This window comes from Choloepus didactylus, chromosome 15, assembly GCF_015220235.1.
Source record: "Choloepus didactylus isolate mChoDid1 chromosome 15, mChoDid1.pri, whole genome shotgun sequence".
In the NCBI taxonomy this organism is placed as follows: Eukaryota; Metazoa; Chordata; class Mammalia; order Pilosa; family Megalonychidae; genus Choloepus; species Choloepus didactylus.
The window spans coordinates 57,162,520-57,178,296 of record NC_051321.1 but is presented as its reverse complement, the minus strand read 5'-3'; the positions used below and the strand labels follow the sequence as shown (position 1 = coordinate 57,178,296).

At 38.2% G+C, this 15,777-nt stretch overlaps 1 protein-coding gene across 14 annotated transcripts in view; it reads left to right on the top strand.

The window, feature by feature from the left end:
• The window catches only part of ANK3 (ankyrin 3), a 516,597-nt gene that overhangs the window by 268,317 nt on the left and 232,503 nt on the right, over nt 1–15,777 (top strand). For all 14 annotated transcript variants that reach the window (XM_037804170.1, XM_037804174.1, XM_037804175.1 and 11 more), the window contains exons 2-4: nt 5,582–5,683; nt 6,084–6,182; nt 10,101–10,199. In XM_037804170.1, the coding sequence (XP_037660098.1) occupies nt 5,582–5,683; nt 6,084–6,182; nt 10,101–10,199 (300 nt within the window). The remainder of the gene's footprint in view (nt 1–5,581; nt 5,684–6,083; nt 6,183–10,100; nt 10,200–15,777) is intronic.

Here is a 15,777-nt window from a genome sequence, read left to right as displayed (position 1 = left end):
AGGGGAAAATAGTTGATTCTCTTGAATCAACTATTCACATCTCTATCTTTAATTCTTACTAGCATTGGTAGATACATGGCACATTCTCAGTAAATGTTTAATTGTTGCTGCTATTAAGGCAAGGGAGTAGTTAGATGTGAGAGTGGAAATGTTTGGGGACAAGGATGGGCACCAGGTGATTATGGAGCAATTGGGCTTAGAGAGCATGGTGGAAGCCATGGAAATGATGGGGTCACCTAGGGATGAGCTTAGGAAGAAAAGACGTGAGTTCTGAAAATGGGAAAGGCCCATTTTTTAGTGATGGATCGAAGCAGTGAGGAATAAAAGGGAGCGAACAAAGGGATGAGAGAAGCTGAAGGAAAGAGTTCCAAAAATAGAAGGTGATCAGAGCTGTCAAATGGTTCAACATTAAGGCAAAGTTAACATCATGAGATCTGATGGTTGGAAGATCCTTGGTGATTTTGTACAGAGAGGCTTTATTGATTAATGAGAGAAGCCGTATTGCCAGGGATTCAAATATGAATTGAATTCAAATATGTATTGAGGCATTGAACCTAAACTAATCCTTCAAAATATCTGAGATTTAGAGGAAAACTTAAAAAGAAAATTACCATTTATTGACTGCTTTTTTATGCACTTGCATAGTTAATCACTTTACATAGATTATCTAATTTCATCCTAATATTTTATCCCCATTGGCAGCGAAGAAAACTGAGACACACAGATGTTAATAAACTTGCAGAAGGTAGCACTGTTAGTAAGTGGAGTAGCTGGAATGTAGACCCTCTGTGAAATAGAGGAGAGCATCACTTGCTTCGGGTGGGGGTGGGAGGAGGGTTGTGTAGAAGAGTTGAAGGAAAGAATTTCTTTAGGTTTAGAAGGACCTGAGTATGTTGGTGGGCAAAGGGAGGACACCAGTAGAGAGAAGGCACCAGGAGCTACAGGAAGGAGAAATGACCCTCAACCTGGTTCCCATATAGTTGGGAGGATGAGAAAAAGGAGAAAGATTGGAAAATTGGCAGGTCAGGAATTGATAGGCCCCAGAGATTGGCCACCTGAGGTTTACAGGCCAAGGAGCAGAGCTTTATTGTATACTCACTAGGCCTCCAATCTGCGTTTCTTTTGGCAGTACATATCTTAATCCAGAGCTGGAAATGAACTCAATTAACATACTGTCCGGAAAGATCATATCTTTATGCCCTAGCAGTAATTATACTGAGATAATTAATCGGATTGTCAGATGGAGAAACAGACAGACAGATGGACAGAGATATTCACAGACGGGTGGAAAATGAATGAATAAATGAATGGTTTCTGAGCACTTAGTATAGATAAGACATTTTATTTGGCACTTTTTTATAGTAGTGATTATCAGCTTAACAGCGTAGACCCCAGAGCCAGACTATATTGATTTGGATCCAAGCGCTGCCACTTGCTGGCTGTGTGTCCCTGGGAAAATCACTCATTATTTCTATAGCTCAGTTTTCTCACCAGTCAAATGAAGCTAGTAACTTTGTAGGGATTACTATGAGGATTAAGTAAGTTAGTATAAATGACTTATACAATTTATACATATTATATTAAGTAATAAAATAAGTGCATTAATGTAAGTACTTATAATAGTGTCACATATACTTAGTCAGAGGTATGAAGGAAAAGTTATCACTGAACTTGGCACTCAGAAATGCTCATTTTTTCCAACCATGACTTTCTGTTGAATGTTAACGTTATTTCAGTGGAGGTGGAGGTTCTGAGTTTTAACTCATAATAATGTTTGGCTCTATCCCTGAAGCTGTTTTCTTAAAAAACACTCATGAGTCATATTTCTTTCCTGTCTGATAAAATGGTTAAATAGACAAGACATTACATAGTGATGAAAGAAACTTTCATTTTCTGAATTCTTCCTTCAGATCTTGGTCAACCAGGAAAAAAAAACGTTGACCAACTCATCAACTAACTCCTTAGGCAATCACGTCCTCTATGTGGCTTTCCATGTGTCAGAGCTCAACTTCTTTCCAGACCTAGATTCCCTCCACTGTAGGTTTTGCACAGCCGTCTTTAAAGAGGGATTGTTTTAATAGAAAGCTCTAGATTAAAAAACAGCCTGTAGCCTGTGTTAAGAGTAATTCTAGTTGTTTGATAAAATGATAGCTAAGGGACTCGACAAATTGACATTGAGCCTAATACCAAAGTATTGGGGTATATTTTGATATCAACGTAATAATGAAAAATATGTAGATACTATAGGCAGAGTTTTGGAAAAAAAGTGAAGAATAAAGAATATATAAAGTTTAATTAACATTAAGCAAGACAATTTGAGAAAGTATGCAAGGTAGTGAGATGAAGCCAGCAAGTCATCATTTGGACCACATCTGTTTTGCTCATTGCCATATAGCTAGATGTTGGCATAATGACTAGCACATAGTTTATGTTCAACAACTGTTTGCTGAAGGAAAATGTGGCTGCATTGCTTGGAGATGGTTAAGGATAAGTGGAGAAACTTCTGGGTTCTTCTGTGGTCTTTACTATTTTCACTTCCTAAATTTCAAATTTTCTTCAAGGCACTCCTCTTTCCTCTGCTCTTGCTTTTTTGTCTAGGTTTCTATGCCTCTTTTTGACTCGTTACTTTTTTCTTTGAAATGCAAAGTGGCTGATTGTTAATGTCTTGTTAAGGTGGGCAAATCTATATGTAACAGAGTGCTGAGAAAAGTAAAGAAATACGTTTTTGTCCCTTCTCTTTCCTTCTAAAGTTCTCAGGTAATACATTAGCTCCCTCAAAGAATAATTTGGTATCAAGGTCATTGGTGAGACAGATACGGTGGAAGTGTCCACCAGAGAGTTCTTTATCATTACAGCAGGAGTTCTTAAACATGATTCCACGAGTGGGCTTAGTGCTCCAAAACCACGTAGGATGGGGTACACAAACAGATTTGCTGTGTGTGCACACTTAAGTGCATTGTTGAGGGGAAAGAGTTCATATCTAACTTTTATTAGTCTCACAGCAATCCAAACCCCAACTCAGTAAAGGACTACTAAATTAAAGATGTGTTTTATATGCTTGTATTTTGTTTTGCTTTAGAGTTTTGGGTGAGAAAGTTCTGAGAAAACTTGAAAGAAAAATAGACAGTATATAGAATTGTCAAAAGTTTTCACATCTAGAATCAATTCAAAGGCTTTCTTTGGATTTTCACCCTTCTTTCTGAACTCCTTTGACTTCTGCTTTTATGCCTTCAAAATCAGAGATTAGGATGCTTCCCTCTTATTTAATATCTCTGTCTGTCAAGATATCCAGGCAGACTGATGTTATTTGTCCCCGGAACAGCTTCAGAGTTCTGGGCCAATTCACAGATAAGTCATTGAGCAGGCACGAAGAATATGATGTTTTAGGGTACAATGAGCCATCCTTGAATAGCTAATTTATTAGTAACTGAACTTATGATAAGCAAAACAAAACAAAAAACTAATCTTCTGAAAGTAGTGACTCTCTTTTAAAAACCGCATTTTAGTTTTCTTTAAATTCCAGGAAACTTTGTCTCCACCTCTTCCTGTCTGCCTCTTACTCTGCTCTAATTGAATGATTTACACATTTGACTCAAATCACAACTTAATTTTATTTTACCAGTATCTCTGAGTGCTCCAAGATACTTGACACAGTGGGCTTAGTTTATGATCTTTGGTATTCATCTTTGTATTGTAGCAGAGTCAGTTTAAATAGCTGTTGTCGTTGTCGTTGTTAATAAAGCCTCTTGTGTTGTTCCAGGTGGTATTTTATTTAATACAGTAATTCCCACTCAATTTATAGATTGATTCACTCAAAACATTTCTAGAACACCTGCCATGTGCCAGAGACTCTTCTAGTCACAAGCGAAACAGAAACATGAATGTTATATCTACAGTCACCGCCTTGTGGCAGGTCAAGGTGTGTAGCCACCAAGACAGGCCCAAGATTTAAGAGTGTTTGAGCCCACAATCTTTAAATAAATTAGTTTACTATTTATTTAGAGATATGTTCACACCTGGGGCAATTTTGGCCCCCAAAGGACATTGGGCAATTCTGAAGACATTTCTGATTTTCCTAACTAAGGGGTGCTACTGGCATCTAGTGGATAGAGGCCAGGGATCCTGCCAAACATCAAACAATAAATAGGGCAGCCTCCCCACCAAAGAATTATTCAGACCAAAATACCAGGACTGCCGTTAAGAGGCCCTGATTTAGAGAAAGCAGTGTTTATTCCAAGGGAGATTTACTGCAGTAGGTGGGACGGGTGGGGGAGACTCCAAAGGCAGTGGTCTCTCCTCGGAATTGTCGCCAGAACCAGAGACCCTTCTACAGGAAGAAATGTCCTTTGTCTCATTTACATTTCTGGGGATGAGTTATAGTTCTGCATCTTCGCGGCTTCCCAGTTGCCTGTCCTTAATCTTTGTTCTTAAGGGGCTTATGTTTTAGGGAGGAAGGAGGACAGGTGCACCAAAAACAATAATCCTATATGTTCAATACCAAGAGACTCAATGAAAGGAATGTTTTGGGAGCACTGAGCAATTAAACTCTGTCTGAAAATTCTGGGAAGGTTTCACAGATGCGGTGGCATTTGAGAGGGTTGGCGCTTGAAGTAGGCGTTTGCCATATGGCTGAAAGAAAACACTTTCCTTTGTAAAGCCATACTCTGCATGATTGCATTTATAACTACTGTGATGAGAAGTTTGGGGCTGTTCTGCTTCTATATTATACTGCTTCTATATTAAATTGTATTGAACAGGACTCCTTTACAAATCGTGAAGGTCCAACTCAGTGTTTTTGTTTTCACCATCTTCTTTCTGTTAAAGATTTCAATTGTGTGATTGTGGATGTTAGAGTTTTGCTGTAGTTCAGAGTTGCCAGCTTTCAGCCAATAAATTTCAGGTTTTGTTTTATATTTTGTTTTTTAAATATGTTTTTATGTATTTGCTCCTGACAGTGTTTCTAGTAGATTTTCTCCAGGCTATGGCCTTAACCAGCTTGAAAATATGTGGGGAGTACAACTGTCAATCTGTTGTTAAATACTTTTCAAATATAATCTGTGTTCCAGCACATGGCTCTGTCCTGTAGGAAAATTTGACAGAGCATCATTGCCTGCATATTCCTGTTACAGTAGTGTGAGAACATAACTGTGTTTGTGAAGCTATGAATTGAAAAATTAACTGTGGCGGTTAGATACTCAGAAAAGTATGGAACAAATGTAAATTTCTGATCCAATATAGTAGTGGGATCTTCATGATGTAACCACCAAAGAATTTAATAGGATTTCTCTTTACTCTCTGGAAATTGCATGTTGATTTAAGGAGCCTATACAATATGGGAAATATTCTCTTTCAGTTCAGAACCAGTTACATCACAGAATGGATAACTTTGTACAATTGGATCTAACATTACCCTTTTCCTGGTGACTTTACAAAGACCATTGTATTTTCATGTTAAAAATCAAATAGTTTCATTAGAAAGTGTCAGTTTTACTTTTCTTATAGTTTGGAGTCAAAGCTAAGTAGTTATAAAAATGCAAATTAATTTCCTTTTCATCAAAGTGCTCTCTCTTTCCTGTTTTAGTCTGATGCCAATGCAAGTTACTTAAGAGCAGCTCGAGCTGGACACCTAGAAAAGGCCCTCGACTACATAAAAAATGGAGTTGACATCAACATTTGCAATCAGGTTAGTAGGTGTTGTTTTGTTGTTGTTTAGTTTGTTAATTAAAATTTTAAAAATCCAGACTTCGAACTACTTAGTTTTCTTTATATACTACCAAGACTTTCTCTTTTTTGCCAGTTTATCTTGTTAAATTTTACCAGCTTGATATTATCACATTATTCTCTGCTTTGTTTGAGGGACATTCAGAAATGTAGGCATAGATCCTTTAATAATTAATTCCTAAAAGTTGCTAAGTAATGATATCGGAACAACCCACCTAGTTTTTGAGTACTTTTATTCCTAATTCAAGTTCCTATGCAAGTGAATGAAAGTTGGTGGGTTGTTATCTTAAGGGTTCTTGGTAGACTGTTCACTGCTCTATTTTCAACCTGCTGAGTAAAGTTTTCCCTTCCTTTCTAATCAGAATGGGTTGAACGCTCTCCATCTCGCTTCCAAAGAAGGCCACGTAGAAGTTGTTTCTGAACTGCTACAGAGAGAAGCCAATGTGGATGCAGCTACAAAGGTCAGTATCACACAGTTAACTCCTTTTAACCTATCATGGGCCAAATTCAATAAAGATTCAGCCCTCTCTGAGAATATGAGAATCAGTATAAACTTCTTCTGAGGTATCTATTAGTCAGGGTTCTCTTGGGAAACAGAACCAACAGGAGGTGTGTGTGTGTGTGTGTAATGTAAAATTATGAGGTTTTTTAATAGGATTTGGTTCAAACAACTGTGGGGATGGGCGAGTCCAAAATTCCATAGGGCAGGATGGGAACTCTGGTGAAGGTTTATGATGAATTCCCCAGGAGAAGCTGGCTGGTTGAAGGAGAGATGGAAATTCTCTCTTCTGACTGCTGACATCATCACTTCTCCTTTTAAAGCCTTCAACTTATTGTATAAGACTTCTCTCATTGCTGAAGGTTATCTCCTCAATTGATTGTGGATGTAATCAGCCATAGATGCAATCAACTTACTAATGATCTAAGTCCATGAAATGTCCTTACAGTAACAATCAGGCCAGTGCTTGCTTGACAAACAACTGGACACCATAACCTGGCCAAGCTGATGCATGAAATTAACCATCACAGTCCCCACCTTGTCAACTTGACACCCATACACATTGTCTTAGACAATACTTAATCTCTAAATAAAAGTAGTAACTCATATTTTCACCTAACAATACTCAAGAGTCCTGCATATAACCAGAAACACACTTCTCCAGAGTAGGTTGCAAGTTCTTGATTAATATTCCCTCTTAAACTTGATATCCTATAACTTAAATACTGTGACATGAAATCATTACAACATATGACATATGATAAGTGGATATGATAGGGAAGAAAACAAAGATATTTGCTTTCTGTATACATATAAACATACTCATTACAAAACAAGGAAGAAATATTCATAACCATTACAGTCCTCATTTCTATAACTGATCACATGATTGAAGCTCATATTTATCACTGCCTTCTTCCACTACCCATTTCATGTCCCCTTTACCATCAGCAAGCACTTCAGCTGGTCGTGGTTCTTTGCCTACTGGGGAGACCCAAACCTTCCTTCTGGGCCATTAATAGTTCTGCCTGGATTGGGTTGTTGCAGTTTTCCATTGACTTTAATCACAGGGCATGGTAGTACTAAGAGATGCCCTAGAGGATCTCCTATATTCCAGACAAACTCTTCTTTACCTTCATTGTGTAATTGTGGTCCTGTTCCCCCTTGATAGTCAGGATCATTCACCCCAGCCAGTACAGTTATTCTCTTCTTTGCCTGTTGATTCAGAGGCATGAGGAACCCTAAGTGGCCAGGTGGCAGTCTTAACTTCCAGTTCAGTGGACCCATTGTTGTGTCTACTGATGGAAGCGCTCCTCCTTTTGGAACTAAGACCTGTTGACCAGCAGAGCTTGAGGTTGCAGGGGCAGGAAGCAAAAATTTTGCTAGTGGATCACCAATGGTGCCACTTCCATTTCTATCTCTTGATTCCTGGACCCATGAATCCTGGCCACGGGAGAAACAAGTCAGGGAACCAATGTGGGAATTCTGCCAGTTGCTAAGTATGTCTATTCCAATTAGGCATTCCAAAACTGAATATGTCTGGAGACCATTGGGCGCACTCTGAGATGTATACTGCCCATCTATTGTACTGCTTTGTACTCCATGATCTACTAGCCAAACCATAGATCTGTGCAAATCAGACTATTTTGATTACTGCTTTGAGTCTGTTGTTCATTATAGTAGCCACATCCACCTTGTCTTTGGTGATTAAGTGGTGCCATTTGGCTTCTGCCAGTCCAGGATCTGATCATCTCCATTGTGTTTAAGCATTCAAGTTCAGTGACAGCAGTTTCCACAGCAAATCTGACCTACAGAGAAAAGCAACCACAGAGCTCTTCAGGGGTGGTGGAGTTGGTCTCATAAGTTTATTCCTCAAAGTCCTGGTGAAAGGTGTGTCCTCCAGACATTCCTGGAGTAGGTGAGCAGATCTTACATGATAAATCCACTGGTATATTCCATTCTCTCTAAGCGTTTGTATCCTCTCATCTGCATTACACCAGGGAAGTTCTGGCATTTTGACTTCAAGCAACGTAGTCCACCTTTCTGTCTGTGCTTCAGCCAAACACCCAAACTGTGAGAGCCCTTTCTAACTCCTTAACTTTAACATTGAATCCTGAATCTCCGTTTCGTGGGCCTGTATCAATGAATTCAGCCTGATCCAATTTTATGTTCCTTCCACAATTATCCCGCACCCTTAATATCCATTCTCACACATATTCCACTGATTTCTCTCTATATAAGTTGGAAAAATCATGCAGTTCTTTTGGAGTATAGCACACCTCCTCATGGGTCACATTTGGTACCTCACCTTTTGGGACCTGTTGGGACTTCAGTCTAGTAAAAGCTCTGGAAGAAAACAAGGGGGTAGTTTGGGTGGCTCATAATAATTAGAAATGTCTTGGAAGCCAACTACCTCAGGGCATTCCATTGCAGTTTCATATGCAATGAATAAATGAAGAGATTAACCTCTTAAGACAGGAGTATGATGGCTGTTTCTTCAGGGGAGATGCTTATAGGTTTATTAGGCACAGAAGTTAATTTCTTCAGGTGGAGATTGGATGGCTGATTCCTCAGGGCAGATTGGAGATTGGGTGCCTGATTCTTCAGGGCAGACCTTTACAGGTTTATCTAGCAAAGACTCAGCAGAATCTAGGGTTTCAATGTCCCCACCCCCATCATTATCAACCTGTATATCCCCATTCCAATTTTCAGGATACTATTCCTTTCCAATCAATGCTCTCACTTTAACAGCAAATCCTCTGCAAGGTTGGGAATTCAGTGTACATTGTAATTCAGCCACTTGCACAATGAGACTCTGTGTCTGGTTTTCAGAAATCTCAAGTCTGCGGTTACACAAAATAATATTTTCCTTCAAGGCACACATAGAAACTTTCATGTCCTTTATGTGGCTCTTAAGTTGGGAATTTGAAGCCTTGAGCTCATACCTTTCTTTTACAACAGCATATTTGGAACAACCAGCCAACATCATTATACTTCTTAATGCCACAAAACTCTATTAAGGTGTCAAAAATACTCTCACCCAGAGCCTCGCCTCTTATAAGTATTTGAGTAGCCATATCCAGTGGTGATATTTTGCATATCTCTATTGCCGACTTACCCCATGGACTATCAGTGTCATCTTGATTCTTGGAAATAGCATCATTAGTGCCTTTGAATCTAATCAGATTAGAGAACCAATTGCAAAACCCCAGAACCAACTCAGAAATTTCATCCTTAAGATTCTGTTTCTCAAGAACCACTCCCAGTACTAAAATTTGTATGAGTTAGTATTCTCTAGGGAAACAACAGGCAGGAATACACACACACACAGATTTAATATACATGTACAATATGTAAATATTATGAGATTGTATTATAGGATTTGGTTAACTCAACTGTGGAGATGGGCAAGTCCAAATTCTGTAGGGCAGGCCGCAAACTGGGAAATATAATGAATGTTTTCAATGAATTCCCCAGGAGAAGCTGGCTGGCTGAAGTAAAGATGGAAATTTTCCCTTCTGACTGCTGAACTCATCACTTCTTTTAAAGCCTTCAACTGATTGGATGAGACTTCTCTCATTTTTGCAGGCAGTCTCCTCAATTGACGGTAGATGTAACCAGCCATAGATAAAATCAACTTACTGATGATTTAAGTCCTCAAAATGTTCTCACAATAACAATCAGGCCAGTGTTTGCTTAACCAAACAACTGGGTGCCAAAACCTGGCCAAGTTAACACATGAACTTAACTACCACAGGGTACTTGTCATCTTGTCCTCTTCAGAGAACTTTTAAGCATAGGGGGATTTGATATTTTGTAAAATGTTGAAACAGAGAGAGAAAGGTGTATGTGTTGATGTATCTTGCTTTTCATTTTACAGAAAGGAAATACAGCATTGCACATAGCATCTTTGGCTGGGCAAGCAGAAGTGGTAAAGGTCTTGGTTACAAACGGAGCCAATGTCAATGCACAATCTCAGGTAAACCTACAACTCTATTGAAAAAAAATGTTGTTATTGTAATTTACAAATAATACTCTTTGGGTCAGGTGCTTGCTTGTTTCATAGATCCTCTAATAACACAATACTTAATTGTATTCAAGGGAGAATTATATTATTGCAGAGTATCTACATGGAAACTTCTAAAATAATATATGGTCTCATTCGCAATATATGAGAAGTACAGATTTTTCTTAAATCATACACCTAAGAAACTGTATGGTTGGTAGTTATAGACACAAATGTTTAGGGGATATCTGTAATGTGGAGTCTTATTTATGACGCTAGCTCAGGTCCAGCCAGTATTTATTAACCTACAAAGGAAATAGGGATGCCTAAAATGAGGAAATGCTCTTCAAAGTTTGGAATCTATCACTGCTTCATCTAGTTTAAAAGGAAAGAAACTGCTTAATGCCTGTTTACTAACTAAGGAATCATAGCTGTTCCCTGAAACAGATTAAAAAAAAGAAATCAAGCCGCATGAACTTCAAAAGTCCACAAACTTTAAAATTTCCAGATTCTTTGAAATGGATATGTACTAATAATTCTTTCTGTAAGTCTTCCTCTAGGCTCACAGAGTCTTGCGTGAAGTTCTAAAAACACCAATAGATTGTCTTTTGATAGACCTTAAGTCTGAAAGTCTCACTTCACTTTATTGGTTTAAACATATAGGTGCTCATTATCCAAGTATTCATTATTGGAGTCCCCACAGACGTGAGGTCATGCAGGAGAGCAGACATCATCATAACACGAAAACTATTCACTGAGGAAATGACCACTTTTCAAGCATCCCCTCTAGTTGGATGCTGAAATCTATCCCTGTTTATCAGTGTCTTCTCCCAGGGTGTTGGATAGCAAACAAGTTGATTACGGAACAAAACTGCAAGTCTTACAAGAGACACAAGATTTCATGAAGGCAGGGAGAGTGACGTTAGAGAACTGCCGATGGACAGCCAAGCTGTGGGTAGGTGGCTTCCTGGCAGCGTTAGGACAGGCAGCCATTGAAGAATTTGGTTGATTTCCTGATCAATGTTTCACATAAGAACGATTTGAAAGTCAGAAGATTAAATGAAGGAAAAAAAAAAAAAGATTAAATAGGGCCTTTGTTTAACTCTTTGAAACTTCAAATACTTTTTGCAAAAATGCTTTTTGATCATGTTGTGAAAGTCAAAAGTGAACCGAAGGATGTCAGTACAGTAGGACCTCATTTACTCAACAAGTACATTAGAAGACCCTTCAGGTAAGTTGAAAATCATGCATAATAGTGAGCCCCATTATTTAATAAGTATTTCTTATATGAACATGCCTATCACACATTTTTTTAATAAATAAGGCAAATAAACACTCAAGTAACAATAAGTAAACAAAATTAATCACAGAAATAAGTTCTTAAAATTTTAATTCTCTCTTGTGCATGTGCATCCCAGCAGCCTGCACTGCCCCAAGGGCTCTCTGTCCCTCCCCCAGAGTAAAAAAATTGGCGCAGCCAAAGGAAGGCCGGAAGGCGCGTGACATCAGCCTTGGGGTTGGTGCTGCCTGGAGACCCTGGCTGGGTCAGTGTTCTGGCCCATTCACCCCTCAGCCACTGTCACGTTCCCTGGCTCTATACAGGGCGTACATAATAGCAAAGCCCATTGCTTAACAAGTATTTCTTATTTGGACTCATCTAGCACACATTATTTTTATAAATAAGGCAAATAAAAACTCCAGTAACAATAAGTAAATCAAATTCATCATAGAAATAATTTTTTAAAATTTTAATTCTCCCCCTGCCTTTATTTTTTGCAATTGCCAATCAGGTATACCTGAATCAGGGTGAGTTGAGTTCATGTAAAAAGAGGTCCTACTATATATCATATAATTTTGCAGAAAAAATTATATTTTTCTCTATAAAAATCACACTTTCTTTAGTCCTTTGTTCATTCTAAGACTAGAACATGACTACATAACCTACATTTTGTTAGATCATATAAACTTAGTTTTGCAATTTCTGGTTTTATCTTTGAAGATAAAGTGTCAATTAAAATTTTTCTTATTTATTATGGATTTTTGATCTCCACTTTAAAGACATTTGATTTAATCAGCCTTTTCAAGTACTTACTTTGGATATCACTGTATTAGGGTTCTCTAGGGAAAAAGAACCAACAGGAGATATCTATAAATATGAGATTTTATAAAAGTGTCTCACACAACTGTAGGGATGCACAGGTCCACAATTTATAGGGCAGGATGCACAAGTCCAAATTCTGTAGGGCAGGCCGTGAGCTGGCAATTCTGATGAAGGTCTTCAGTGAACTCCCTGGGAGAGGCTGGCTGGCTGAAGAAAAAATGAAAGTCCTCTCTTCTCCCTTAAAAGTCTTCAACTGACTAGATTCACTCATTGGAGAAGATGCTCCCTTAGTTGAATGTAGATGTAATCAGCCACAGATGCAACCAACTGATGATTTAATAAACCAGCCTACTTTAACCAGCCATGAAATGTCCTTGCAGCAACAGCCAGGCCAGTCCTTGCCTGAACAGACAACTGGGCACCATCACTTGGCCAAGTTGACACATGAACCTAACCATCAGTCGTGAACCTCCTGTATTTATAGGTCTAAAGAATTGCAGTGACTTCCTCTCCTATATCCTTCAGCCATAGGAATGATGGCTCTGAGGCACTAAAAACCATGGAAAAGGACCTGCAGAGAATTTCTTATGTATTTGGTCTAATTTCTTTCCAGTTCTTTGTGGTAGGACCTTTGTTACATTGTCAGTGTCATTTTTGGCCCTGTGAGCATTTACTTGGACTAATAATGCTGAAATGTACTATAAAAAGTTGAACATTGACAAGTATATTATTTGGAGAGAGGTACAGACCAGCTAATTAAAATAGAAGTGTCAAGTATTTAAACTGAGTATTTTAGCCAGATTTAGGTTCTAAGATAGTAGGGAAACAATTTAATCCATTTTTCCCCAAGGGAAGAAAAATAAACCTCTTTTAAACATTACACACCTTCCTAACCAATGCTGGCAGCAGTCAAGGTTTTAAATCTTTTCTGCAATCTCTAGGAAAAGCTGCATTCGAAATAAAATCCTTCCCAATTTTGATTTCAGTTTATTCACATTCCATACAGATGATGAAATGAGGGAGAACATAGGCTGTGAAATTCCATGGCTTGCATTGCAGCTGTGCTTGAAATGCCATGGCACACAGAGAACAGCGAAACATTTCCCCTTCATCTGGAGACCTGCCCTCAGATGCCTTCTGAGCTGCACGGTTCTGTGGACGGAATAGTAATGAGATGACTAAGCAGCAGAAGGGACTTTCCTCGATGATTCCCTGAAGGAACTCTTCAAACAGGAACTTTTATAAAGAACAACAGGCAGTATTAACCATGAAGTGAGATTGAACTCCATTTAGATGGCAGCCCATAAAACATCATAGGAGTATGAATATTCAAGGACACTTTTAGCCTCTAGACAATATTTAACAGCCGACAAGAAATAGTGTAAAGAGAGCCCCTCACCCTCCTCTTGAAATAAGAATCCTTCTTATCTTGAAAACAAAAATGACACTAGTTCTGATCTAATAAACCAGAACACACTGAGGGTAGGAATGTGTAGGTTTTATTTTAAACTAAGTTTTGTTACTGCCTTCATCCTTGGTTCTTAACAAAGTAGTTAACTCTTTGTTACATTATTTAACATAACATTCCAGTAATCATTTAAACCTACCCTGATAAAAATTGAGTTGAAGAAATTGTCATTACAAAATAGTTCTACCATTAAGTCTTCAATACTTTGTCCTACATACAGCAACAATGGTTAACAATGTTTGCTACTGAAAATCTCAAACTGCCAAGTCCAATGATACACCCCCCCACACTCTTTCTCCTTCTCTGTCTTTTTCTATAAATGTAAAGCACAACTCTATTTATAAAGAAGCCATGTCTGTTTCAAATAATATTTTTTTTTAGCTATCAAAGTATTCTAAATGGACAGGTTTTTATGGTGGTGGTAACAAAGGCAAGACCCTTTACCTAAACCAGTGCCTCCTTCTGTCTTACCTGTATATTCTCATGTCCCCTTTGGTGGAGACTTCAGCTCCTGTTGAAGTCAGGCAGATGGGTATGGTCCAGATATAGAACCTCTCTAACAGTGATCTGACACATCTCTACTCGAACTGACCTTCACAAAAATCAGGGTCATATATAAATCGGTGCAAATCCATCACCAGGCCTTTAGCATCTAAATTAAAACAGTATTTTATGACAATAAAGACTGGCTATAAGACACTGGACATTCATGGATGAAATGAAATTACAGGAGGACTTCTTAATTTAATTTAGAGAAGTTTTATGCAATGTGCCTCAGTACTATCTACAAAATTATAAGTCTGATTTGCATGTTTATAATGATACCACTGTAAATGCTCAGAGCCAGAGGTATTGAAGATATTGGATAAAACCAGACATCAAATAAAATATTCACTCAATTTTGAGCTGCTCTGGCTTTTGAGAATTGAGTCTATTGTTGCTTCAGAAAAGAAAATATAAATTGGGCAACCATATGTTCCTTTCTGGCTGACTCTTTGTTTTGGAAATTTCCTAAATTAGGAAATGAGTATAAAAACAGTGGCGTGTTATTTTCTTTTAAGGGAAAAATAACACTCTTTCTGAAACCTGACCATTCTCCCAATCCAGATGCTATTTCAAGGAAAATCATTATAGCTGTGGGTTGTCCAGTGACAACACATTGAATTACTGGTGCCTTAAACCTTTTTGTGCCTTAAAACTTAAACCTTGGACAGTATTGTAATATTTTTATTCACTCTTTCCAATGAGTACTTATAATTTTCTTCCCTACAATCATAATGAAATAGTAATCTTGCATTTTCATGCCTTATTGATCCTTTCTTGATAGATGAAATTTGTATTGGTTTGTGGTTACTTGGATTAAAGCAATAGAAACTAACTTGAGCAAAAAAGGGAATTTATTGGAATTAGATAGAACATGTAGAATAAAATGGAAGGCTGAACAAGCTTTTAGAAGGTTCTGGAAACCAGATATTTGGAATGGGGAGAGGGAGAACCTAGCCAGAAGCCAGAGGGTAAGGCTGCCCTTTGATATGGTTCCTACAGACCAACCAAGGGTGGGGAGTTGGTGTTGAACAGGAAACAGTGTTGAGAAGGATAGAGAGTATACCTGATGGAGCAAGCAGATGTCCTGCCCAGGTGGTTAAAGAAACTCAGGCCAATTTGATTCAAAGTCCAACCAATGTAAGTCCGACCTAAGCCACAGAGAAGAGGTAATCCCTCCAAAGGAAATAGGAGTGATATTGCCAAAGGAAGAAATGGATGTAGATACTGGTTAACCAAAACCAAAGCAAAACAAAATATATACACACACACACAAATGCATACACATACCCCAAATGCCTACTATAAAATTGAAATTTCTGTTATGAAAACCAAAACAACCAAAAACAACATTTCATCATTATGGACAAGCAGTACTAGAATGAGAACGTTGAAGGCCACATAATGTACGATTCCATTTATGTGAAATGTCAAAAATA